The sequence below is a fragment of the Carlito syrichta genome, unplaced genomic scaffold (genome assembly GCF_000164805.1).
Source record: "Carlito syrichta isolate Samal-C Ts95f unplaced genomic scaffold, Tarsius_syrichta-2.0.1 Scaffold315756, whole genome shotgun sequence".
NCBI lineage: Eukaryota > Metazoa > Chordata > Mammalia > Primates > Tarsiidae > Carlito > Carlito syrichta.
In genome coordinates this window covers 35685-63403 of record NW_007259852.1, presented here as the reverse complement: position 1 = coordinate 63403, position 27719 = coordinate 35685, and the positions used below count along the sequence as shown (strand labels likewise).

At 40.8% G+C, this 27719-nt stretch overlaps 1 protein-coding gene across 1 annotated transcript in view; it reads left to right on the top strand.

The window, feature by feature from the left end:
• Window positions 1-16325, top strand: part of TNFRSF11B (TNF receptor superfamily member 11b) — a 26796-nt gene extending 10471 nt beyond the window's left edge. The window contains exons 2-5 of the mRNA XM_008073211.1: window positions 7560-7929; window positions 11281-11472; window positions 13097-13321; window positions 15128-16325. Coding sequence (XP_008071402.1) covers window positions 7560-7929; window positions 11281-11472; window positions 13097-13321; window positions 15128-15516 — 1176 coding nt within the window. The 3' untranslated portion in view covers window positions 15517-16325. The remainder of the gene's footprint in view (window positions 1-7559; window positions 7930-11280; window positions 11473-13096; window positions 13322-15127) is intronic.
• Window positions 16326-27719: the final 11394 nt, after the last annotated feature.

The following is a 27719-nucleotide window of genomic DNA, read 5'->3' as shown; positions in this document are numbered from 1 at the left end:
TGATCCTCCATTCACCTTTCAGACAGAAGCTAAGTACAAATGGAATGGTACATGCAAAACACATATGAGATGAAAGAAAATAATCTCCTTCAAGCAGATTCTATCATCACCATTTCTTACAGATGAGAAAATTGCAGGCTTAGGGCTGTCCTTGTGAGTGTACCCTCTCCAAGGTGGATATTTCTCTGCATCTGTGGAACCTCAGTGAACTTGACCCCACATAGAAGGTAATCAACACATCTGTGGCATCAAATGTAATTAAATTGGATAGGTCAAATGCTTGTTGTGTGTAAGATGCCATGCTAAACATTTGAGAAGTGTAGCAATACATCCTTTTCTTTCTAAGCCCTCTTTGCAAAGCAATGGAACTGCCTTGAATCATTTGACCTACACCAAGAAAATGACGCCAATTGGGAGAATATTGGTACTAATTTCATCAACAAGTCCAAGATGATTTTTCTGGAGATGATTAAAAACAGGGAAGATCATCAGCTTATGGCACATTTTAGGTGTTCTGTTTCCTACTGGCCAAGAAACTTCAAAATGTCTTTAGAAATGAATCTGTTTCTTGTTTCCCATTCCCCATGTAATTAGCTTATGTAAGAACATCTTATGATTGTCTGGAACCTAAATTCTTACTGAATTTATTCATGTCCCTTCACAATTTGAGCTGTAACAATTTTATTGGAATAGGCAAAACAAGGATTTTTCTCATTATGGACGTGAGCTAGTGACCCAGGATTACTGGGGTAGTGGTGCAACTGGTTTGGAAAAGATAGGTTTACCCACTGAAATTGCTTTTGTTAATTCTAATTGCCAAGCACATTTTCAGCATCTACTATTCATTACCCATTTAGCATCCTTCTTGAAATACTCTGGGCTGTCCTTTTTTTTAACCATCGCTTTTTCATCCCGTCTGGGGTACAAGGGATAATAAGACGGGATAATAATAAGTCCTAGGGTGCTTTTTGCATATATACAACTTGGATGATGCCACTTGTTCTCTCTGCTTCTAGAGCCATTTTTGTGCTGGTGACTCTGTTAGCCATGTTTCTGTCCAGAGTTCCAACACCTACTTCCAATTTTTCAGGAAATATGACCACTTGAGTCTCAGAGATGGATTTGTTCCATACCAAAATCCCTCTCTTTGTCCATAAGTGTCAGCTCCTCCTGCTGTCAGGCATTTATGGCAATTCCACGGACATGCTCCTCAAGTGCTCCTTTTAGCATCATCGCCTCCCAAAGCAACCAGCTAATGCATCCCGTTAATCCCTTCCTCCCTTTCTCCATCACCAGTGCCCCTCATAACTTCAGTCTTGTTTCTCTGTTGAGTCTCTTTTTGGTCTTCCTCTTTTATGCCTCTAGTTGTTTTACAGTGATTTATAAGACTGGGCTTTTTGATGAATGTTTGCATTAACTTATTCAACTCCATGGCTTAGCCACATGTCCAGAGCACAGTAGCTGTTTCCATAAGTGTTTGTTTATTGAGTTAATAAATGTGAATAAATAAATGAATGATTTCAGGAATGGAGTACAAGGAGAAGAGGCTATAATGCAAAGCTATTTTTTAAAAATCAAATAAATGGATCCTCAAAGGGAAATAGCTTATTTTTAATAATCTTCATGATTGATGTTACAAGCACTCTTTAGGAAGTGCACCATGGTGTATACCCTAGACCTTTCCTTTCTTGGCAAAGACGAGTTGTAAATGGCAGGTTTCCAAGCTGACCAGAAGCTTGGCTAACTCTGGCTAATCCTCAAATAGTTCTTTGCGGCAAAGATCATGGCGAAGGATCACAAGAGGAACTCCCAACTCAAGTGGTTATTTCAGGCATGGCGTGGGCTTCTTTTAATGAATTTTCCATAAATGGAAACCCACTGGGTCACTCATGGTTCTGCATGCCAGAGAATAGCCGGTAGTATGGGACTGGCTGTGTTGCATAATGCAGAAATAAACATACTGGGGAAGCGTGCTCTTCTTTTATCCTTTAAGAAAAAGAATACTACAGTAGATTTGACTAGAGTCAAAGCACTTGTCATCTGAGAAGTTTCCAACTCAGTAGCTTTGGACAGGAGCTAATCTTAGCAAAGAAAGCAAAGTCAAGTTCAGTTTATCTGGACTTATAGAAGGGTTTGGTTGATCTCCTAACTCTATGCCCTTGAGACCAATTGAAAATAAGCACTTTAGGGCTGACTTTTGGACTGTGCATGAAGGTGAGAGTATAAGTGAAAGCATTTGGTAAATGTTAAAGGATTTGACCCCCCCCAAATAGTTTTACATAGAGCATGCTCTAGGTTTGAATTTGCCTGCTCAAATGACTATGATGTGGGACCAGCTGATTATGCTTCCTAAGACTTATTGTTATAACTGTTGGAGACTTAGTGACAATAATAGTGGTTAGGCATTCTAAAGTATCACAAACCACAATATTCATATGCTGATATACCATTTCAATATTCATATACCATATTCATTAGCCCAATGCCTGGCACAGAGTGTATTTAATAACTGTGTGTTTGAATGGAATAGGCAAAGCAGAATTAGTGGAGACATTGATAATAATAATGGTTAAACATTCTAAAGCAGGTACAAATCAAAATATTATATACCACATTTGTTAGTCCACTGCCTGACACTGAGCAGATTTTAATGCCTGTGTGTTAGAATGGAATAGACAGAACAGAATTCCCTCTTATTGTCCTCTTTTTCTCTGTCTGCACACACCATTACCACCCTACTTTCTAAAGCATGGGGGAGTCTCGCCAGAAATTTGGAACCAAGAGTTGGATGCTTACTTACAAAATCAGAGCATTTAATAATGACAGTTTTACACATTCATCTTAAATATTTTATCTTAGCTTAAAACACTGAAGTAAACATTTACTCATCTGTCTTTTGAGACACGAGCAAGTCCTTCTTGGAATCTGTGCTTGTTAACCAGAGCCGCACACCACCTCCTTTCAAAGCCCCCATCCATAAGTAACATCCTCACACTCAGTTTTTGAACTTAAAGATATTTATGAAACAAATTGATTACATAAACCTTCTAGATGTTTTCCTCTCTCTCTCTCTCTCTCTCTCTCTCTCTCTCTCTCTCTCTCTCTCTCTCTTAACACTTGTCTTACCTGCTCTAAGTTCTGTGGTAGATTATTCTGTTGTTTGTTGTTTGTTTGGAAGGGTTTCATTTTTATCAAGTCATCTCATGTTTGTTGCCTTACTTATTATCTACTTGAATTGTCTGATAATAGTTATAAGTACAACTGGCAGAAACAGACTCAGCACCTGGCTGCAAACATGCAGCTGACTCTGTCAAGCATCCAGCTTCTCTGGTGGGATGAGACATGGGTTCCCTTGCTGGATAAAAGACACAGGCTGGGCATCCAGTGGCTTCACAGGGGGAAGGAAGGCGTGGCCAAACTCTGAGAAGCAGAGACTGATCAAGACAGTTCTGTAAAGAGGAGTTTCACAAAAAAAAAATATGAAGGAGATGTAGCAAGACATTTGTTTCCAAGTTCATTGGCAAATAAATCTGTCAAATCACAGAATGGTACAATGGTAGAGTAGAAAAGGCACTAGGAAACAACTAATTCAATTCATCCACCATTTTCACCCACTCCCAAAATCTGCTAGCATTTCACAGGTGAGGACAGATGAAAGGCTTGAAATAGAAAATTATTTAACTCTGACCAACATAAAAATGGAAGTCTAGGCTAAGCGCTGTGGCCTCAAGCCTGTAATCCCTGCACTTTGGGAGGCCAAAGGGAGAGGATCACTTGAGGACAGGAGTTCAAGGCCAGTCTAGGCAATATAGTGAGACCACGTCTCTACAAAAACAAAAAAGCTAGGAGAGTGACAAAGCTATCTGATATGCAATCTTAACTATTGAAGTATCTTTTCAAGAGAAAAGTCATGGGGTTATCAGAAAGAAACCCCAGCCTGGTAGGAAGCATTTGGTAGAACTCTCAGATTCCTTCCATGCACAAATGGTCTATACCAAAGGTTGGATAGACAGGGAATGGGAGGAGGATGACAAAAAAAAATGCAGAAAAAAATCCATGTAATTATTTTGTAAAAGTCAAGTATAAAACACAGAGAAGAGAGGGGCTTATCCTGTGGAAAGCATGCCGTGCTTTTGCAGATGCTCCCAGGTCTGTCCGTGGGTCCTGGCTTTCACAGATGTTCATCAGCAGTTACTTGTGGCCTACATTTTACACAAAAATGTGTGTTCAAACTCTTATTAGGGTTTAAATATCATCAGGTGGTCAAGGAGCTATATAGCCAGTGTTAAAATGATCCATCCTATGGCATCTTTTTTATTGCTTTTCCAGGAAATACAGGCGAAAGTGAGAGAAAGGTCTGGGGTGAAGAGCTTGATTAATCTTGCCCATCCTCTGCCCAGTAACCAATTCCAGAAATTCTGTGTGGGAACTAGGGCTAACCAGAGATTGAGACCTAAACATTCAATTTTGGCCACACAAAGTCTGTCTTTTTACCAAAGTGGAAAATTCTCAAATAAAACATAGAGACCCAATTGAACTTGTTGAAAACAAGTTGAGTGTTCCTCGAGGCTTTCCTATGTTTACAAATGTGTAGGGTCATTCCACGTGGTGGCCTTAGAGAAATGTCCTCCACTCATATGCCTGCCATCCTTAGGCCGGCCTGATTTATGGTTTTTCTCTGTGGATTCTTTTCACCCCAACTTCTCTGCATCTATAAGAAATGAGAACAGATTTCCAAAGCCTGGTTTTCAATGATATCATGTTCAGTTACCTACAGACATATACATGGCATCAGCATCTTTGGTCGCATCTGTGTTTATCTGGCTCCTTCTGGGAAGCAGCAGGACACCCTCTGGTGAGCTTAATGTCTGGGTCCGTGCTGCTTTTGTAAGGGATAGTAAGGTCCAGCGGGCACACCTGAGCCCATGGACATGCAGGAATGACAGGAAGCTCTAGAAGGAACTTCCAGGACCCCTCCTCTCCGGGATGCGGTTCACTTTGCAGGGTGCTCAAGATACAGGAGGCCTGTGGTCTTCCAGTTAGGTTTCTTGAAGGCAAACAGGACCCTCAGAATTGACTTTCCTGGAAACTGAATGTGAACAGTGAAATAAAACAGTCTTTCTTAATGCTTCCCAGTGTCTTAGCAAGTTGAATCAGGAAACCTCACTTGCTAACACTGAGAATTCTAGAAATATTTGAGCCCAACTTACCCCGCGAGTCCTCCAAGACTCTACATTCAAGTGGCCAGCTAGCAACAGTCTTTTTTCCCATTGTTTCTCTTCATTGCATCAGCCATTGTCTGTGGTTATTTGCTGTAACTGCTTCTGATACTTCCTGTCGTTCTCATCCTCACTAAACTATGACTTCCTCTGTTCTATTCCCTACCACATGGTAAGGCTCTTCAAACTGCCTGGTACTAGTAGATGCTCAATAAATGTGTGTTGAATGAAGAAATAGATTCTATTTCTTTAACAAAAATATGTTTTTCATTATTTAAACAGCTTTAGGGAGTATAAATGGTCTTTGCATTGTACAGTGGCAAAGAAGTCTGGGCTTCAAGTGTACCCACCACCCCCACCTGTGCACGTTGTACCCAGATTCCATCAATTTCTGAAAGATTCAGAGCAAACCAGAACTTCCACTCACTCCTGGTGCATTTCATCACATCATGTTGTCCCACTCCATCTGAGCCCCAGGGAAGTTCAAGAGCATGTGTTCCTCAGAAACCCTTTGGTCAAGAGTGTGTCCCAGATAGGCCCCCAACGCAACTCTGATTTTGCCTGAATTCTATGTATTGTTGGTTGGGAGTTTCTTACAAAATCATGCTGTCTCTCTTTGCAAATTGTCTCTGTCAAGAGGTCTGTGACTCTGGGTGAGATGATTTGTTCTTCTCTTCTGGTTTAGCAACTCACGTTAGGTCTAATCAACCTAGACATTTGCCACGGTCCTGTAAGAAGTGATGGTGTTACTTCAGGGAAAATACTCAAGTGCTTTTTAAAAAGCCTGTTCTTTATCTTTCAAAGGAGTGTGCTATTTCCTTATCTTGGCATGCTTTCCTCAGGTCAGGGGGTTTCTGTAGATTTCCTGAATTCTGCAAAGAAGAGAGTTTGGAAAAAATTATTGTGTTTGGTTTACCACCTCCCCAAAGCCTGAAAATAGTCAAAAATAAACAAACAAACCACCCCCTACACACAAGTAACACTGATCCCTCCAAGTGTGCAATTCCTGTAATTAGTGTGAAGAACTACTGCAATGCTCCCTGGAATCCCTTTCGGGGCCTATAGTCCAAGATAGAATACCCAGTTGAAGCTATCCTTCCACACACACCCTTGCCCATAGAACCTCATTCTGCAGCATGGACCCCCTCCCTACTGTGGTGTGTGGAGACTTCTGAAACCCTGCTTGCCCCCTGAAGATCACCCCAATTAACTTGAAGAGACTTGGCCACTTGCTCCATTTACTTAAATTAATTAGGATTTTTGGATGTCATTTACCTGTGAGCATCAAAACTGCCCATATATTTGATCTTTGGAGAAAATGTCAACCTTAAAACTCTAGGACTCTTCTCAGGGGGCGACAAACTTATGGGGAGGCCACGTGCCACTCACCAGCACATCCCTGGGGCTTGACACTGAGTAGGCATTCAAAATGTATCTGTGGCATGAATGAATGAATGAAAGAATGGTAAGAATGACTGTAGTTGTGATCATGCACCTTCACACATCACGCTTTACTTGGCATCATTATGCCCTAGAATGAATAATGAAAAACAGATCTGACCCTGTCCCAATTACGGCTGCCATGACCACCTCATTCAGAAATAGTCATCGCCCACTCCCTCTCCATGTTTCCAGTCTGCTTTACCTGCTTTGTTCTTACAATATGTATCCTCTAACATATAATTTGTTCATAATATATTTATTTTCTGACTCCTCCAGTTGGATTGTAAACTCTAGGCGGGGCGGGCTTCTAGCGTGTTTCACTCAGGGCTGCATCTCGAGTTCCCAGAACAGAGCCTGACACACAACAAAGCTCAATAACTGTTCTTCTAATGCACAAATGAAACCCAGATTATTTCTTGTGCACCCCACTCACCGGGAGCACTGCCCCACAGCAGTGGAATAAGAATCCTTAAGGTCCAATCCCATAGCAGTGGAATAAGATTACTTATGGGTGTGACTCTCAGGAGTCCATGTTTGTTTAACATGGAGTTCAGGTGATGTCCTAGAGGGTATCCTGGAACCCAGAAGACAAGTGTCTTTCGGGCTGTGACTGTCCAGCAGTTCTCTAGGTGCTGTGACTCTATTCCAGTGAGCTTTCTATGTGTTGTCCCTAGCCTGGATTTCCTTTATGTGCTGGCTGCTGGCTACACCCTTGGTCTTTGAGACTGAGTGCCAAAGGCAAAATGACAGCTTCTGAGCTTACTCTGTGGTATGTCTCGGCAGGACAGGCATTAGGCTTGAGGAAGTCAAGGGCTCTCAGTAGAGGGATGCCTTTGCATACAAGTCCAGCCCTATTTTCATCTAAGAAGCTGCTGTGTTCCTTTCTTTCCCCTCTAGTTCCTGGACATAGCCATTAAGTGGACTGCCCAGGAGGTTCTACCCCCAAAGTACCTCCACTACGACCTGGAGTCCTCTCGCCAGCTGCTGTGTGACAAGTGTCCTCCCGGCACCTTCCTCCAGCAGCACTGTACGGCAAAAAGGAAGACAGTGTGCGCCCCGTGCCCCGACCACCACTACACGGACAGCTGGCACACCAGCGACGAGTGTCTGTACTGCAGGCCTGTGTGCAAAGAACTGCAGCGCATCAGGCAGGAGTGCAACCGCACACACGACCGCGTGTGCGAGTGTGCGGAGGGCCGCTACCTGGAGCTGGAGTTTTGCCTGAAGCATCGCAGCTGCCCCCCAGGCTTTGGAGTGGCACAGGCTGGTGGGTGTTCCCGAGGCCACACTGACAGGAGAGCGTGGCCAGGGAGGAGGTGGTACCATTGTACCAGTGGCACTGCAGGGTGGCACCCTGCAAGGTGATGGTACTTGCTGGGTGGGCCTGTGTGCCTGACTTGTTCCCAAGGGACCACGTCCCAGAGGACACTTTGCCGCCACAGGGCAGTTTCCTGACAAGTCCCGAATGCAGTGAATGGCTCTGAATGCATGATGGATTGCTGTGTTTGGGATCACTCTCAGGCACATGACTGAGTTGATGTCCACCACCATGTCCACCTCCATGTCTTACCATAGTATGGACAGTCAGACAAGCAGTGCTTCTGGTGAACATCAGAAATGCTCAGATAGCAAGAGAGCAATTATGCTGGTATTAATGAGGCTCTGGAGTGCAAACACAGAGCAGCTATAATTAATTATGAAAAAATGAGAATGGCAGGGGGAACGCATTTCATGATTAAAAGCACAGCTAGTTCTCCTTGAGCCTGGGAGTCAAGCCTGGAGGATGATACAGAGTGGGGCTCCTTGGTGAGTTTCCTCTTTATCGTAGACAAAGCAGATTGTCAGGCCAAGAGTGAGCACTTGTCTACAAAGAAAGTACTCCCTCATCCTGCATGTCAAACAGCATGGTTTAGGGCCTGTGCACCAAATCTTTTAAAGCTGCAGTTTAAAAGATTACAGTTTTGTTTTGTTTTGTTTCTAGCATATTCACAAAGTGTCAGTGTAGCCTATAACTCCTCATACCTTGGGAAAATTAAGATTATTCACTTACTTGACTGGAGGAAGTGATAATAAGTAGAGATTCTGATGATTCAGTATGCATCTGTGTTCCTCAGTTTCAGCACCACTGACATTTTGAGCTGGATAATTTCTTTGTGGGCAACTGTCCTATGCATTGTAGAGTTTCAGCAGCATCTCTAGGCTCTGGCTGCTAGATATCAACAGCAGCCCTTCCAATGTGTGACAGCTAAAAATGTCTCAAGACATGGTCAAGTGTCCTCTGACTAGTCAAACTCCCCCTGTTTTAAAACTACAGGCCCACCGATGCTCATTATTTGTAACTACTTTAACTTTCAAAAGTTGTGATATACCAAGTCTAAATTATTAGATGGCACATACTTCAGTTCTAAAGGCACACAAAGGAAACATGTCAAAAATTGAAATCTGTTCAGTTTCCTAAGTGGTGAATTTTATAAAATGAATAATTGAAAATGCAAACTGTGAGTCCCTTAATATGCCTCCCAGCAAGAGGTCTGGAGAGAGGGATTGGGCAGCATTTCCTACTTTTCACTGAATGACACTTTGGGGCTCAAAAGCTAAATTACGTTGTAGGAGGAGAAATCCCATCCAACACAAACAAATCTGTTCACTGCTGTTCAGCAAGTTGTATAAGTAGAAAAAGTAAACGTGGACTATGCAGCCTGGAAACTAGAAAATTTTGAAAAATAATGGAAAGAACAAGATTCTTTCTCAAGCAAGTATGAGCATCTGTTTGCGGAAAGAAGCAAGCAGGCAGCCAGGAGACTTAAGGCAAAGACACACATTTTATTCTGTGGCACCACAGTGGGATGTGTTTACCTTTCCCTCTCTAAAAGCCCACACGCTGGTTCCTCTCAGAAAATAAGAGGTTTCCAGGCCAAAGAGAAGGAAGGGCCATGTAGGCCTATCCTAAAAAGTATTTAATAACCATTTTTTCTTCTTGTTTTGAAGTCAGATGGTCTCCTCTCCATATTTTATTTTCTTCACTCTCTACGAGTTAGCTCTGTGATTCCTATGAAATTACTTATGGCCAGTATGGTGACTTCTAAGCTCTAAAACCACATTCCTCCACCACTGTGGTAGTTCACATTTTGCCAGCTAGGCTATTCTTCTTGTGAGATGTGTGAGGAGACCCAAGCTGCAAATATGTACCTGAAGAATGGCAAGGTCTTCCTTGGGTAGGACTCATAGCACTGGGCAAGAGAGGATGCAGGTCCACATGTCCAAGTCACTTATGCCCAGTAAATGAACGATGAACAAATGCCACGGCTTCCCTGCCCAAATACCCCTGCTTATGATAGTGTAGAATTTGGCATGGAGCTGCAGCACGTTAAGGAGCTGGGAATAGTAAGAAAGTTTAAAAACAAACAACAAAAATTCCTCTTTGCTTTGTCAGGTGGTTCCGAAGATAATGTCATTGCATTGCTTGAAATAACATTTAATATGTGGAGGTTCCAGCCTATGGTGCTCCCATCCCTTCTTTTTTCTGCCAGCTCTTTGTCATTTTTACAGGGCAGTGAATCACTCCATCCCTTTAGAAAGGAAAGAGACAGGAGATAAAGCCAGAACCAATCCATCTTACTCTTTTTTTTTTTTTGGTAAAAGATACAATGAAGTAGGAGGTTGAGATTTTTAATAAATGAAGTTTAATAACTTTCTGTACTTTCATTTGTCTCTTTTGTATTTGTTATCTTGCATAAGCCAGAATTGGCCTGTAAAATCTGCATTTGAATGTAAGGTCTAAATTTGTTCAGCTAGCTTACACTAGATGGAGATATTTTCATATTCAGCTACACCATAACGTATGATCTATCCGTGCATAAGAGCAAGTGTTTGAAGATACTCATTTTTAATAGCATCTTTAGTTGTTGACTCATTCCAATTTTTTTGCCGATGATCTCTCCAAATTGATCAAATCTCTTTTTGCCATGAAATACAATGCCCTTGCAGTCACCCTTCCTGAAGTTGTAACGACTGCGCTTTAAATAGTTTAAGCTAACGATATATCATCTTCCGTTTACTGTGTAGCTTAACTGCAGGCTTCCGCTTTTGAGTCAGCGGCCAACTTTATTGCCACCTTCAAAAGTTTATTATAATGTTGTAAATTTTTACTTCTCAAGGTTAGCATACTTATGAGTTGCTTCACAATTAGGATTCTGGAAAGAAAGAACTTCAGCAGGAACTGATTGGAATTTAATGATGCGGCATTCAATGGGTACCAATTTCTAAGGTTGATATTATAGCAGACACACTGCAGTTACCTTGACGATTTTCCAGGAATAACTGTGTGAAGAGTGTTACTGACAGCAAGGCCTCCCTTCCCACCTGTCCCTCCTTTCTCTCCATGAGTGCTGTGTAGGTAACACAAAACTAACTTGTATTTGTTTTACAAGTGAGGGATCTGCCCAAGGGTGGATGCTTGTTCTCTCTGTCTAATGAAGTGAAAATTGAAAATGCCTCAAGCTTCATGCAACATAATAGTAGCAGTAAAAACCAAGTGAAAAGTCTCTGAAACCATGGTAAGAGGGTATGCTGGGAAAGTATTAGAAGAAGGTACTAAATTGCTTTGTATTTTCTGTAGGAACCCCGGAGCGCGACACAGTTTGCAAGAGATGTCCAGATGGGTTCTTCTCGAATGAGACGTCATCTAAAGCACCCTGTAGAAAACACACAAATTGCAGTGTATTCGGTCTCCTGCTAACTCGAAAAGGAAATGCAACACATGACAATATATGTTCTGAAAATAGTGAATCAACACAGAAATGTGGAATAGGTATTTTATTCCCTTATATCAGCCTTTGTGCCATATGTCAGCATTTATGCCATGTGTATGTAGACCATCTCTCTCTCTGCCTTGAGCATAAGAGCTTCTGGCCACATTCTTGGTCCACCTGGCATTTTCCCTTTCTTGAATCTCAACCAGCAGAGCTTACTTTCAATGCACCATTGCTAAGGCCACAACCAGATTCTCTCAAAAAGTCACCTTCTCCCAGATAACACCCCAAAGCCCGACTTTCTTTAATACTCAAATCAAATCCTTCATGTGGGTGAAGGACAGAGCATTGTCCAGTTTGCTATAAGGACCAAATTAGCAGAGTCCAAATTGTGGAATTTATGTCATGTATGGTCATTTTCAAGAAGGTCTGCATTATTTGCTAGGCGAAGTGACATAAACTGACAAGTTAGAAATGTATGTTTGTCTGCATCACCTGTGGGATTAGTGCATCTGTTGTGCAGACGGTCCAAGCTCCTCTGACTGTTTCACACTTGTTACTGGGTGAAGGTCACCAATGTTAAGCTCAAGTTATCTGAATCTGTCCTCATTAGCGACCACGTTCCTCAGGCCAAGGTACACTGTCACCTGTCGCTCCCACACTGGGCTGAGTACAGACCTTCACTTGAGGACTAATAACTTGGTGATGACCTGCCATTTCCCATTTAATCAAGCAGTGGCATGAACCAGTTGAAGTCTCCCCAGACACATGTGTGTGCTACACAGTTTATGAAGCACAGGACTGTGGGATGACATATGTAGGATTCCAGCCCAGTTCCAACATCTTTTTCACCACGTTTTCAAAATCCCAGACATGTCATTTAGCCTTTCTGCTTTCTTATCTAAAGAATGAAATGAAGGAAGGGGTAGAAAAAGGAATGATTTCTAGCTTTAACATTCTCTTTAATTTTATTAACTTTTTATTATTTTATTATTGTCATTCATTGAGCACTGACTATGTGCTAGAAACCTGGCTTCAGACCAATATAGATGATGAATGGCAGAGCCACAATTCACACCCAGGTCTGATGGATCCAAACACAAACTCCTAATTCCTGAGACATACGTACCCTACCCAGACACTCAGGCCATTGCAACTCTTACCTAAGTGATATGTTTAAATGTTTGATCATTTTCTCACTTAGTGCATACTTATACATCTCTATCTATCCCCATCCTCGTTTCCAAAGTTATGCTTGTGTCTGTATGAGGGCATAAATAACTTACTATTCCAGACTACTGTTCGTATTCCTTGAAGGCAGTGATTGCATTTGTTTTGAGACTAATCTTGAAGTACTCTGTGGACACAGTAAACTTTTAACAGAATGTTAAAAATTACTTTAAGTTATAGAATTTGGGGCTATATATAGCAATATTATATTCTAATTATACACTTATTAAACTTACCCTGGAAAACAATGTCTCCAAAGAACATTGAAGGCATGTAAGTCCAGTTTGGTCTGTGCCATCAAGACCAGCCAAAACAAGGTTGAGTTTACTTAAACTTTGCATTTTAGCATGTTGCATCTTGGAAAATTCAGTTGTGCCGACTTTCTGTTTATGTTCAAAAGCCTTTCAGGAATCCCACTGTTGATCAACTCTATGGTTTTCCCACTTCCCTTAGATGTCACCCTGTGTGAGGAGGCCTTCTTCAGATTTGCAGTTCCTACGAAGTTCACGCCTAACTGGCTGAGTGTCCTGGTGGACAACCTGCCTGGCACCAAAGTCAATGCAGAGACTGTCGAGAGGATAAAACGGCGGCACAGCTCACAGGAACAGACTTTCCAGCTGTTGAAGTTATGGAAACATCAAAACAAAGACCAAGACATGGTCAAGAAGATCATCCAAGGTATTGTTCTCTGAAATAAAGAGCCCAGTCAGAAATCCAAGAAACCTGTTTATCTTGAAACTGGAACAGGCTACATGCCTGTTAGCTGTGTGGGTAGCATTTCCCTTCTGGAATCCTCGTTGCACTAAAAACATTTCACCAGTTTATAGTGTAGATGTGATTCCTAAAGTAGTCATGCAGGTTTTACTCTCACCCTTGCCTCCCAGTTTCTTAGTAAAGTGTGTTGAATACTCTAAAAGAAGAGACATGCATCTCAGTGTAGGACAGATCTCAAGGAATCTGCCTCCAGCTCACTCAGCTCTTACTAGCAGTCCCTCTACATGACAAGACGTTTCTTAACCACTTTGGATCTTATCTTGCATCTCTACCAAGAAGCTGTGTTGTATTTCCTTGGTAATTTTCACCAGAGAGGTCTACCTGTCTTATAAATGTTCTCTTCTTAATCCTCATAATGTAGCCTCTACTAAAACTACCATTTTAATAGCATATGTTGTGAGGATTAATGAAAGTCTGAAAAGGATTTAAGCTTCTTGTAAGAAAAAGCTAGTTAAAAAAAAATACTCTTCTGTGTTAGAGACTTATAAAGAATCTCCGTTAGAAGTAATGTGAAAGAGAGACGTGTGTGAGTGCGCGAGTGTGTGTGTGTGTGTGTGTGTGTGTGTGTGTGTGTGTGTGTTGGAAGAGAACCCAATGAGAAGAAGTGACCTTCACCTGGTATGGACTGCACACACTAGGATGTGTGCTAAAAGGGTTTCTGACTTCAGTTAGCACTGGGGGGACAACCGAGCACTGGGATCACTGGGAGGACAACTGCTAGGGCAACCGAGGGAGGGTTTCATTATGCAGGCAGTGTCAGCGAGAAACTCACTCTGCTCTTCTCCAGCCATTAAATGACTGAGCCATCCTACACTACCCTAAAAACCGCAAATATCTGAAACTGGGGCATCAGATTCTAGGAGACAAATGTCTTTGACAGCTGAATACTCTGGCAAAGAGTAAACTTTTGTGCTGTTTTCAGCAAACCAAAAGTATTCTTTGAACATATAATTAGCCCTGAAGCAAAAAGACAGGGAAGTAGAGAATCAGAGACTGTTAGAATCAAAATGGACCAAATTCCCTATTTTATAAATGAGGCCATTTCAGTCCAGAAAGATGAACTACCTTGCCTTAGGGTTCACAGACACTAAATGATTCATGTCATTTAGAGAAATGCGTGTTCGTTTCTCCCCTAGGTTTATGTCCTAACTCATTATTGAACATTGTCTAGGCTGCATTCCCCCATCACCTTGGCCTCACATTTTTGGGTTTCAGATATTCCCTTCAGTGAGGCAATGCTTTGGTGCTACGTACATTTTCTAAAGACTGTTCAAGCAACTAACTTATCAAACAGTGCCTATGTCAGATACCAACTCACAAAAGTTTATATTACAAAGTAACTAATTTGAACACTTTATTTCTGTTTTTCTGAAATGCCATGATTTAATTTCTCAGACTTTTTTTTAAAACACTGAGTGGTGGGTCTGTCATTTTCTACTGTTAGTTTTCAAAATTAGGGGCTTCTCTGAAAGCTCTGTTGGATGCCAAGAATATATAGCATATTATCTTACTACAATGCAAAATAGTATTTATCTCAGTTTTTAGAAATAACTGGTGTCACTTAGTGCCCCCCAAAGAAAGAAAAGGAAAGGTTATCCTTTAAAAAAAAATGTGAAGTCTCGTGAGGGCCTGCTGCCTAGGGCTGGGCTCACACTGGCACTGGATGAGTCCAAGTGATGGCAACACTTCTCTGGGCTTTTGCTTGTACAGATATTGACCTGTGTGAGAGCAGCGTGCAGAAGCACATTGGGCATGCGAACCTCACCTTCGAGCAGCTCCGCAGCCTGATGGAGAGCCTGCCAGGGAAGAAAGTGGGAACGGAAGACATTGACAAGACGAGGAAGGCATGCCGATCCCACGAGCAGATCCTCAAGCTTCTCAGCCTGTGGAGAATTAAAAATGGCGACCAAGACACCTTGAAGGGCCTCATGCATGCACTCAAGCATGCCAAGACCCACCACTTCCCCAAAGTCGTCGCCCAGAGCCTGAAGAAGACCATCAGGTTCCTGCATAGCTTCACAATGTACAAGCTGTATCAGAAGCTGTTCTTAGAAATGATAGGGAACCAGGTCCAGTCAGTAAAAATAAGCTGCTTATAACCGGGATGGCCATTGACTCTCTCCCCAGTGGGCCAGATCCCTGGCTGAGTACATTGTTTTCAGGCACTTGAGGGGTGCAGGGACTTCATTTTCGTCACCAATGACTCATTTTGCCACAGGGCACCAAAAGAAACTATGATGTGGAAAAAGAGCTAACGTCTTCCCAGAAGCTTTAATGAACCCCAGATGGTTAAGCCGGTTATCAGATCAGGTCCCATATCTACTGACTGTATTTCCCCTCATTACCGCTTACAGTAATTCAACTGGAAGTAAACAAACTAGATGCCATTGTGCTGTACTGAATATGGAATGTCAGACTTAAATAGCTTTGAGATTTCTGCTGCGCTAGAGGGTTATTAGAAAGCCATATTTCTTTTCTGTAAAAGTTACTCATATATCTGTAACACTATTACAGTATTGCTATTTATGTTCATCAAGATTAAGATTTGTACATATTATCATCCTAAAGAGAAATGGTATAAGACTTAATTTTAGAAAGAAAAAGATTATATTCTGTTGATTATTTTGACAAATGAAAGAGATAAAATATATTTTTTAATGAAAAGTTTATAACATTTTTCTAATAGGTACTACCATTTTTTTCTGTGTGGAGTGTTTTTATAAATTTATCTGTATAAGCTGTAATACCATTTTATAGAAAATTATTAGTCAATTGTTTAATGTTTGAAAATGTATGAAATATAAATTATCTGAATAGTAGATGCTCTGAGAAATTGAATGTACCTTATTTAAAAGATTTTATGGTTTTACTATATAAGCAACATCATTAAAGTTTTCAAATTATTTTTCATTGCTTTTCCTGTTGCTTTTATTTGAAAGGGGCGTTAATGGGTCTGAACCTTCACAGTTTCCCTATTCTTTTATCACCAGGAACATTTGGGAGTTGTTAAAAACCAGATCCCTGAACCAGTTAGTGGAAAAACTCTGGGGATAAGAGCAGAATCATACATTTTTAACTAGTTTCAGAGTAATTCTTACTGCACTACAATTAGAGAACTCGTGAAGTCAGGCTTAGTAAACAGACAGTGCAAGCCACTCCTAGCTGCTGCCACTGGCACTGAGAGACCAAACCATGTCAGTTCTTTTGGTTGCAAATAGTAGAAACTGGCAATATTCAGTTTAATAAAAAGAAACAAATAGTTGGAGAGACAAGTGTGTTGACTCAGTTGAACGTTGCCCCCCAAAGGATATGTTTATATCATATTCCCAGAACCTTTGTTACCTGATTTAGAAAAAATGTCTTTGTAGATGTCATAAAGTAAAGCATTTTGACATGAGGGGATTATCTTGGGTTATCCAGGTGGACTCTAAATCCAGTGACAAGTGTCTTTATAAGAGAGACACAGAGGAGACAGGGGCAGAAATGGAAGTGATGTTGCTGTTAAGTCAAGGAAGCTTGGGAGGTGAGGACCAGATCTCCTTTCCCTGCCCAGAGCCCAGAGCTCTGTAGGTGTGTGACCCTGTTGTCATCTTTATTTTAGAATTCTTGCCTCCAGAACTGTGCAAGAAGAATTTTGGGGGGTTATGTTTTAAGCCATCCGGTTTGTGGTGATTTGCTCCAACAGCCACAGAAAATGAATAGAGGAATCATCCAAGCTTCAGCAAGGGCCAAATGGAGGCAGCACCAGGTCCCTTTCCCCCAAGGGAAGTTGCCACTCCTCATCCTAGTCTTACACCTGCACGTCTTTCAGTTCAAAGTTCCCAGGGGAGAGACTCTGATTGCCTTAGGTCAGGTTGAGGTAAAGACGCAGCAATGAAGGTCTGTCATGTTTATCGGTTGCAGTTCCCAAGAAGAAGGTATCTCTGTCACCGTTCCTCTGGTCACAACCTACCCTCCAGGTCCCCCCACTCCGTTTTACTATGACCCAGAAGGTAATGCAACCCTTGTTTGTGAAATAAGGTCAGTCCAGGTAAATGTCACGCGGACTCATAAACTTGGCAAAGGTGAAGAAGGTCTAACCTGGTGTATCAGTCCATTTTGCATTGCCTCAAAAGAATACTGGGCGAATTATAAAGAAGTGTGTTTGGCTCATGGTTCTGCATGGCACCAGCATTTGCTTCTGGTGAGGCCTCAGGAAGCTCTTACTTGTGACAGAAGGGGGAAAGAGAGCAGGCATGTCACCTGATGAAAGCAGGAGCAGGAGGGAGAGAAGGAGAGACCAAGTTCTTTTAAACACTCCCCTCTTGTGTGAGCCAATACCGAGACCTCAGTTGACACCACAGGTAGGGCATCAAACCACTATGAGGGATCCACCCTTGTGATCCACTCACTTTGAGGCCCCACCTCCAATCCTGGGCATCAAAATGAGATGTGGAGGGATGACATCCAAATAACATTACCTGAGGAACAGTCCTCCCATGTTGCAACACGTGATGGGAAAAAGTGGTGGGAATTAAGTGCTGACAGAGAAGCAAAGGACAAGAGTGAGCTGGCCAACAGCCTGCACTTTTCCTTCAGAGTCTCCCATCCTGCCCTCTAAGCACCTCTTTGCAGAAGATGAAATGGCCTACACAACCCACTTAAGCTTAGGAAAAGTTTGGAAGTTAATGGCATAGGCCAAGAATTATGCAAAGGATTATCTGATTCGTCTCTTGGCTGCTCCTCTGGGTTTAATTTACCTAGAGTTTCTCTTCCAAGGGAGGTAAAATTCTTAAAGTCATGTCAGCTCACTTTCTTTTTTTTGAGCCTTTAATTCTGAAATAATTTTAGATGTACAGAATCATTGCAAAGTTAGTAAGTAGTGTTCCTGTATACCCTTCACATGGCTTCCTCTAAATTTACTGTTTTTCATTACCATTATTCACTTATCCAAACTAAGAAATTAGTCTTGGTGCAATACTATGAAGCAAACTACAAACTTGGTTCAGAGTTCTCTAGTCCTTCCAGTGAAGTACGTTTTCTGTTTCAGGATCAGTGAAAGATCTCACGTTGCATTTAGCTACCATGTCTCCTTGGTCTCCTACAATCAGTGACAGTTTCCCTGTCTTCCCTTATATTTCCTCAACTTGACACTTTTTGAAGAGAAGTAACCAGCTGTTTTGTAAAATATCTCATTTTTGGTTTGTTGGATGTTTCCTTGTGAACAGACCGAAATTATGGGTTTGGGGAAGAATATCACAAAACCCATAGCCTGCCTCATTGTTTCCTATCAGGGGCTGATGATATCAGCATGACTAATTACTGTGTGTACTACTCTTACCTTCAAACTTGGTGAAATGGTTTTGCCAGGCTTTGCCACTATAAAGTTACTATTTTTTCCTTTACGTATTGTATTTGTTAGTACATAAGTTCCAGTCTACAATCAAGGAGGGGGAATTCAGCTCCTCATGTTGGGGAAAGAGATTTCAAGAAATTTGTGGTAATTTATGAAAACCACCACAGATGTGGTATCTTTGGGGAGGAGGTAAGGCTCAAAAATCCTGTTTCTTCTTAAAATTTCACCCTGAGTTTTAGCATTCATCAATGAATTTTGCCTGAAGCAATTGTTATTGTACTTTGCTAATGATATTTCTCTATTTCTCTCATTTCTCCTGCATTTAAATGTTTTTGTTCTCTTCAACCTATTTGTTTCAGTCATTTGTCTATATACTTATGGAGTCAGAAATATTGATTTTACTCTTTGGTATATATCCCAATACTATCACTATTTCTCTTACTCAGCTTTGACCATTGGCTCTTGTGTCCTTTCAACATGCCAATCCCCTCCTCTTTTTTTTTCATCTTGAGTGTTTTGTTTTTTCTGGCACTACTGGATTCCCCATGCCCATCTTGCATTTCCCCTTCCCCAGCCCTAGAATCAGACATTTTTCTTTTTATTGGAGTATGAATGATGCTTAGAAACCAAGATCCATGTGTGAGGTGTGCTCATTGTTCCTGAGATACCACAGCTTCCATGCCCTCCCAGTGGACAGAGCTAGGAAATACATGCATGCATCCTAACCCATGCTGTATGCACATATATTTCTATATCTACATACATACATATCTCATGTAATACACACACAAATATATTTAGAAATTTCTGGGTTCATCTGGCCTTCACTCCAACCCCCCTGATTATTTGTGACTTCTTTCTGTGAGAAACATGCTCTCATCATATATTTATTTATCTATGCATTTATTTACTTAACCACAGATGCATGTGAAGTATTTTCAGGATTCCTGTGCCCTGTTGAGGAACAGATTTACCATACAGTGTTATTTTATTGTTCCTTTCATCTTCAGCTCTGCCAGATTCTCTTGAAGTACCATTTTCCTGAGTGAGGACACAGGAGTTAAGTTATGCCATGTAACTTCCCGTCTGCAAAGTTATGCCATATATTGAGACACAGTTGCATTTGTTCATTACAGTTTATATTCTATCCTAGGATCCCTCTATAACCTGAATGATTTTTAAAATTTGCACACAATTAAGTTTACTTTTTTGTAGCAAACAGAAGATTTTACAAGAGCATAAAATCAGGAATCCATCAGCATGTTACCATTCCTAATGGATTCATCACCCTGACAGTATCTACGGGCAGCTCCCTTGTTGCCAACCCCAACTCCTGGCAACCACAGAACTGTTTTACATTTCTGTAATTTTGTATTTTCCAAAATGTTGTATAAACCAAATCCTACAATACGCTGCCCTTTTTTGTGGGCAAAGTGGGCAAAGGATCTGGACAGAAACCAAAGGGAATATACAAATGGCACATAAAAATTTGCCACTTAGCAAATGCATTTAAGAGTCCATCCATATTGTTATATGAATTACTAATTTGATCTTTTATACTTCTGAGTAATAGTCCTCTAAAAAAGCCCCATCCAAACCACAGTTTTGGTGATCCACTCACTTGTGGAGGCACAGCATGGTTGTTTTCTGTTTGGGTGATTATGAATAAAGTTGTCATAAATATTTACATATAGATTTTTATGTGAATATACATTTTCAACTCATGGATAAATTCCAAGGAGAGGTATCATGGGGTTACACAATAAGTGTATATTTAACTTTGTAAGAAACTGCCAAGCTCTTTTCCATCTTGGCTGTACTATTGTGCATTCTATCCAAGAATAATGAGAATTCTTATTGTTTTACACCCTTGCCAGCATCTCACAGTGTCAGGTTTTTATTTATTTATTTATTTTTAGACGTTCTTATATTGCAGAGTGGTATCTCACTGTCTTTTAATTTGCATTTGCCTCATGACTAATTGTATTAGTCTGCTAGAGCTGTTATAAAATATCACAGACTAAATAGCTTAAACAATAGAAATTTATTCACAGTTCGGGAGGTTGGAAGTTTAAGATCAAGGTGCTGTCAGGGCCGGTTTCTGGTGGGGCCTCTTCCTGAATTATCAACGGCTGCCTCCTTGCTTTGTCCTCACAGGTCTTCCACTGGGTACGAGCAGAGGAGAGCTCTGGTGTCTCTTTTCTTATAAGAGACCATCCCTATAGGATTGAAGTTCCACCCTTACAACTTCACTTAACCTTGCTTAACTCACTAAAGGCCTCGTCTTCAAATACATTGGAGATTAGGGCTTTAGCGTACAAGTTTTTGGGGACACAATTTGTTGCATAACACTTTTGATGTTGAGGAGTCTATTTTCATATGTTTATCTGCCATTTGTATATTCTGTTTGGTGAATTTTCTGTCCAGATCCTTTGCCCATTTATTAATTGCATTGTTTATTTTCTAACTGTTGAGTTTCAAGAGTACTTTGCATATTCTGGATGCAAATCCTTTTTCAGGTATGTGATTTACAAACATAGATGTTCAATCTGTGGCTTACTTTTTAATACTCCTACTGTGTGCTTCACAGAGCAAAACTTCCAGATATTGATAGTTTGTCTGTTTTTTTGTTTTTGTTTTTTTAATGGATGTGCTTGTGGTGTCATATCTAAATACTCATCACCAAACCCAAAGTCATACAGATTCTTTCTGTTTCTTTCATATTTTGATATTTCAAATGTAGGTTTAACAAGCTTTACCTGTACGATGACCATTTATATACCTAATCCTGAATTGTACCCCACACCTTAAATTTTAAAAATTGACTTCTGACAAGATGGTGATGGGGCAGCCTGGTCTATGGAACTCTCTGCAAAGGAGAATGCAGAGGGTCTCTGGCTCTCTCCCCGGGGGCTGCTGATCCCAATGTTGGCAGCCTGCTCTTCACACGGAGCTCAGCCATCGCCACCACTGGGGCATCGCAGCGGTCCAGACAGCCACTGCAGCCGCAGACACAGCAGCCGCCGGCGCCACCGCAGCCTCTGTGGCTGCCATAACGCATCACGCCACCTGTGCCTGAGGCGATCCACGACTTCAGTCCTTGAAGGCCCTGCAAGCAAGATCTGCTGGAATCGCTGCCACCTCTGCTGCCACCGTGACATCCTGCCAGCCGTGGGTCTCTTCCCGTGTGCACTGAGGCAGGCTCCCATCTCCGGCCTCTGCTCGACTCCTGTCCAGCTCCACCCCCTCTGGGGCGAGCAGCTGAGATAGCATCACCTGCTGGCAATTCAAGGTAACAACACTGAAATGGGAGAAACAAGTTTGAAAAACAGCCACAGGCCAGATTTGAGTGAGGAACTGAGGGTGATCTGAACTGTCCTTTACAGCAGACCAGGGGCATCTGACCCTAACTGCGAACGAATATACCAGCTTGAAAAGACAGCTAGAAATCAAAGCTGAAAGGACATTGGACTTAAATGAAAAGTCTCAGAGTATGCTCGATTGGTTCTGTTAGTTTAATGACTTAATTCTATTCCTACTGTTTTGTTACTTTTTTTTCTTTCTTTTCCTCTTCCTTTTCTTCTCTTTTCTCCTCTCTGTAAACCATATCTTTGTATAGAGGAACAGCACACCAATAAAGTGGTTGGTTTGCTTGTATGTTAGCATCATTGTATGTTTTATTTTTTTGTATGGGAGTTGGTTGGTCTGTAGCCGTGGTCTATTGTTTTTATCTGTTTCAGTTTAGGTCTCTCTCTCCATTTGTTGGTACACTCATCTGTTTCCCCCCTTACTCCTCTCTCTCTCCATGCCCCTCTTCCCCCCACTGTCTGCTCCATTCTCTTCCCTCTGTTAACCACATTTTGTTTCAGGGAGTAAACCTACAGCCCCACTGCATGGAAAGATTACAAGGCAGTGGGAAGTGGGTTTCAGATTATCCATACACCTGTCAGCGAATACCAGGAGCTGCAGATAGATTTTGAATCACAGTTCCCCACTTAAGTAAATCTCAAAACTGCAAAAAGTACCACCCCCAACCTACAGTGCAACTCCAGAATTGAACAAAGTAAGAGGACATACATAAAGAATAGGAGATTGAACAAACAGAAGTAAAAGCAATCCCTCACCCCCTGAATAACAGAATTAAAGAAGATGGTGATGTGGAAGGAAGGAAAAAGTAGGGAGGGGGAAAAACCCGCACAAATGAAGAAAAACCAAAAGAAGAATATAGGTCACATACAGACTCCCGGGAGATCAGACACTGAGAAAACAGATTCTGGAACACAAACAATGAAGAGCCCCCAGAATGACTGGTCACATGCAACAAACCCAGACATCAAGACATTAATAGAGAGAATTTAAAAAATTGAGGAGAGACAAGAGGAAAATAGGAAGGAGCTGATGTCAGAAATAGCAGCAGTAAAGAATACTGTGATAGAAATAAATAACAAACTAATAAGCATGGAAAGCAGAATTAGCCAAGCAGAAGAAAGAATCTCAGAGCTCGAAGACCAAAACACAGAACTAACCCAAACTGTCAAAAGCATAGAAAAGAAGCTCAAAAAGACAGAGCAAAATCTTCAAGAGATGAATGATCACTTCAAGAGACCAAACCTAAGAGTAATTGGCCTTCCTGAGGCAGAGAGAGAAACAGAGGCCATCCTGGAACAAACATTTCATGAAATCATTCAAGAAAACTTCCCTCATCTCATCAAGGATGAAAAAATTCAAACACAAGAGATTCAGAGAACCCCTGCAAGACAATATATGAGAAGACCAACTCCCAGACATATAATAACTCGCCTAAACAAAGTAGGTATAAAAGAAAAAATCCTAAAGGCAGCAAGAGAAAAAGGTCAGACTACATACCAGGGAAGACCAATTAGAATAGCAGCAGATTTATCTACAGAAACCCTCCAGGCTAGGAGAGCTTGGAGCCCTATCTTCAAAGTTCTAAAAGACAATTTCAACTGAGAATAACCTACCCAGCCAAGCTAAACTTCATCAGTGAGGGAGAATTGAAATCTTTTCCAGATATCCAATCCCTAAGAGCCTACCCTGCCACAAGACCACCTCTACAAGAAACACTTAAGAAAGTATTGAACACAGAAGAAAGGAAAAAAGAACAACAATGTTCTTTACAAGAGTACAGGCAAAAGATTAAAAACACACATGATCCAACTCTAAAACCAAAAGAAAGACAACACACAAACAGGAAGAACAACAACTCAGTAAGGACATTATGATAGGGATCAACTCTCACATTTCAATAATTAGTTTGAATGAGAACGGAATAAATGCACCACTGAAAAGACACAGAACGGCAAAATGGATAAAATATCACCAGACAACAATCTATTGCCTTCAAGAGACTCACCTCACTAGAAAGGACACTCACAGACTCAAAGTAAGAGGATGGGAAACAAAGTTTCAGGTGAATGGAACACAAAAGAAAGGAGGGGTCATGATCTTAATCTCAGACAAAATACCCTTTAAGCTATCAAACATTAAAAAAAGATACAGAAGGCCACTACATAATGATAAAAGGTTCAATCCATCAGCAAGAAATATTCATACTAAACATATATGCACTGAACATAGGAGCACCAACTTTCATAAAGCAGCTCCTAGGTAAACTAAAAAAAGATATCGAATCCAATACCATCATAGCTGGGGACTTTAATACCCCACTCACAAGCCTAGACAGATCATCAGGACAAAAAATTCACCAACGAGATCCAAAGCCTCAATGTGACTCTTAATCAAATGGACTTAATTGATACCTACAGAACCCTCCATCCAAAGGCAACAGAATACACATTCTACTCATCACCACATGAAACGTAATCTAAGATCAACCACATACTTGGCCATAAATCAAGCATAAGCAAATTTAAAAGGACCGAAATTTTACCATGCATCTTCTCGGACCACAATGGAATAAAAATAATCATTAACACAAACAAGGTCCCTCCAAAACCCACAAAGACATGGACACTAAACAGCATGATGCTAAACAACTCCTGGGTCAATGATGAAATCAAAACAGAGATTAAAAGATACCTGGAAATAAATGAAAATGAAGAAACATCTTACCAAAATCTCTGGGACACCAAGAAAGCTGTAGTAAGAGGGGAATTTATATCCCTACAAACGCACATGAAGAAAATGGGAGGATCACAAATTAACAGCCTAACAAGTCACCTAAAAAAGCTGGAGGAGCAAGACCACAAAAACCCTAATTTCAGCAGAAGAATCCAGATCATGAAAATAAAAGCCCAAATGCAGGACATAGAAGACAAAAAGATAACACAAAAAAATCAATGAAACAAAAAACTGGTTCTTCCAAAGGATAAACAAGATCTATGGTCCCCTAGCTAGACTGACCAAGAAAAAGAGAGAAAAAGCTCAAATAAACACAATCAGAAACATAAAAGATGAAGTCACATCTGATCCTGAAGAAATACAAAAGATCATTAGAGACTACTATGTACACTTGTATGGAAATAAACTTGAAAACCTTTCAGAAATGCAGGACTTTCTGTCATCACACAACCTGCCTAGGTTGAAACAAGAAGAAATTGAGACACTAAATAGACCAACAACAATCAAGAAAATTGACTATGTAATAAGAAAACTACCTACAAAAAAAAGCCCTGGACCAGATGGCTTTCCAGCAGAATTCTACAAGACATTTAAGGAGGAGCTTAAACCAATCCTACTGAAGGTATTCCAGGTGATTGAGAAAGATGGAACTCTCCCCAAATCATTTTATGAAGCTAACATCACATTGATACCCAAGTCAGGTAAAGACCCAACAAAGAAAGAGAACTACAGGTCAATATCTTTGATGAACATAGATGCCAAAATTTTCAACAAGATCCTAGCGAACTGGATTCAACAACACATCTCAAAAATCATCCATCATGACCAAGTAGGCTTCATCCCTGGGATGCAAGTCTGGTTCAACATTCATAAACCATAAATGTAATTAAATACATCAACAGATGTCAAAACAAAAACCACATGATCATATCATTAGATGCAGAAAAGGTTTTTGATAAAATCCAGCATCCCTTCTTGATAAAAACCCTTGAACAGCTAGGCATACAGGGAACATACCTCAAAATGGTAAAAGCCAACTACGAGAAACCCACAGTCAGCATACTCCTAAACAGACAAAAACTGGAATCATTTCCCCTGAAAACTGAACAACACAAGGATGCCCACTCACCCATCCTGTTCAATATAGTATTGGAAGTCCTGAATACAGCAATCAGAGAAGAGAAGGCAATCAGGGGTATTCAAATAGGAAAAGAGGAAAACCATAAATGTATCTATCTCTCTTTGCAGATGACATGATCGTGTACCTTGAACACCCAAGAGAATCTTTCAAAAACCTCCTTACACTGATAAAGAACTTTGGCAAAATCTCAGGCTATAAAATAAATGTGCAAAAGACAATAGCATTTCTTTACACCAATAATAAACAAACAGAAACCCAGATAAAAAGCACAGTTCCATTCACAACAGCCACAAAAAAAAATGAAATACTTGGCATCTTCCTAACCAGAGATGTGAAAGACTTTCACAATGAAAACTACAAAACACTGCTCAAAGAAATCAAAGATGACACAAACAAGTGGAAAAATATCCCATGCTCATGGATTGGAAGAATCAACATTGTGAAGATGTCCATCTTACCTAAGGTAATCTACAGATTTAATGCTATACCCATCAAATTACCAGCAACATTCTTCTCAGACCTAGAAAAAACAACACAGGAATTCATATGGAAACACAAATGACCAAGATAGCCAGAACAATCCTCAGCAAAAAAAAGCAAAGCAGGTGGTATCACATTACCAGACTTCAAACTTTACTATAAAGCTACAATAATCAAAACAGCTTGGTATTAGTACAAGAACAGGCATATCGACCAATGGAATAGAATTGAGATTCCAGAAGCAAAACCTCAATTTCTCAACCAACTCATCTTTGACAAAGCCTTCACCACCTACCACTGGGGAGAGGAGAACCTATTCAGTAAATGGTGCTGGGAAAACTGGCTGACCACATGCAGAAGATTGAAGCAGGACCCCTATCTATTCCCATACACAAAAATTAACTCTAAATGAATTAGAGACCTAAATGTAAAACCAAAAACCATAAGAACCTTAGAAAAGGAAGGACATACCCTCATGGAAATTGGAACTGGCATCCAATTCCTGAACAAAACCCAAAACCCACAGGCCATAAGAGATAAGATAGACAAGTGGAACCTCATTAAATTGACAAGCTTCTACAAAGCCAAAGAAACCATCAAGAGAGCAGTGAGACAGCCTACAGACTGGGAAAAAGTATTTGCCAGGTCTGACAAAGGCTTAACATCTTGGATCTACAAGGAACTCAAACGTGCTAAAAAGAAAAAAAACAAACAACCCCATTATAAAATGGGCAAAAGATATAAACAGACACTTCTCAAAGGAAGACATCCAAGCAGCCAACAGACACATGAAAAAATGTTCAACCTCACTAATCATCAAGGAGAAGCAAATAAAAACCACACTGAGATACCACCTAACTCCAGTCAGAATGGCGATTATCAATAACTCAAAAAATAACAGTTGCTGGAGAGGGCGTGGCGAAAAGGGAACACTTCTACACTGTTGGTGGGAGTACACACTAGTGCAACCTCTGTGGAAATCAGTATGGTGATTCCTAAAAGCTCTAAATATTGACCTCCCATATGACCCCACTATCCCCCTACTGGGAAGATACCCTGAAGAACTCAAATCACTTTATAAAAAAGATACCTGCACACGTATCGCAGCATTGTTCACAATAGCAAGAACCTGGAAGCAACCATGCGGTCCATCAAAAGAGGACTGGATTAAAAAAATGTGGTACATATACACGATGGAATACTACGCAGCCACAAAAAAGAACAAAATCATGAATTTTGCAGCA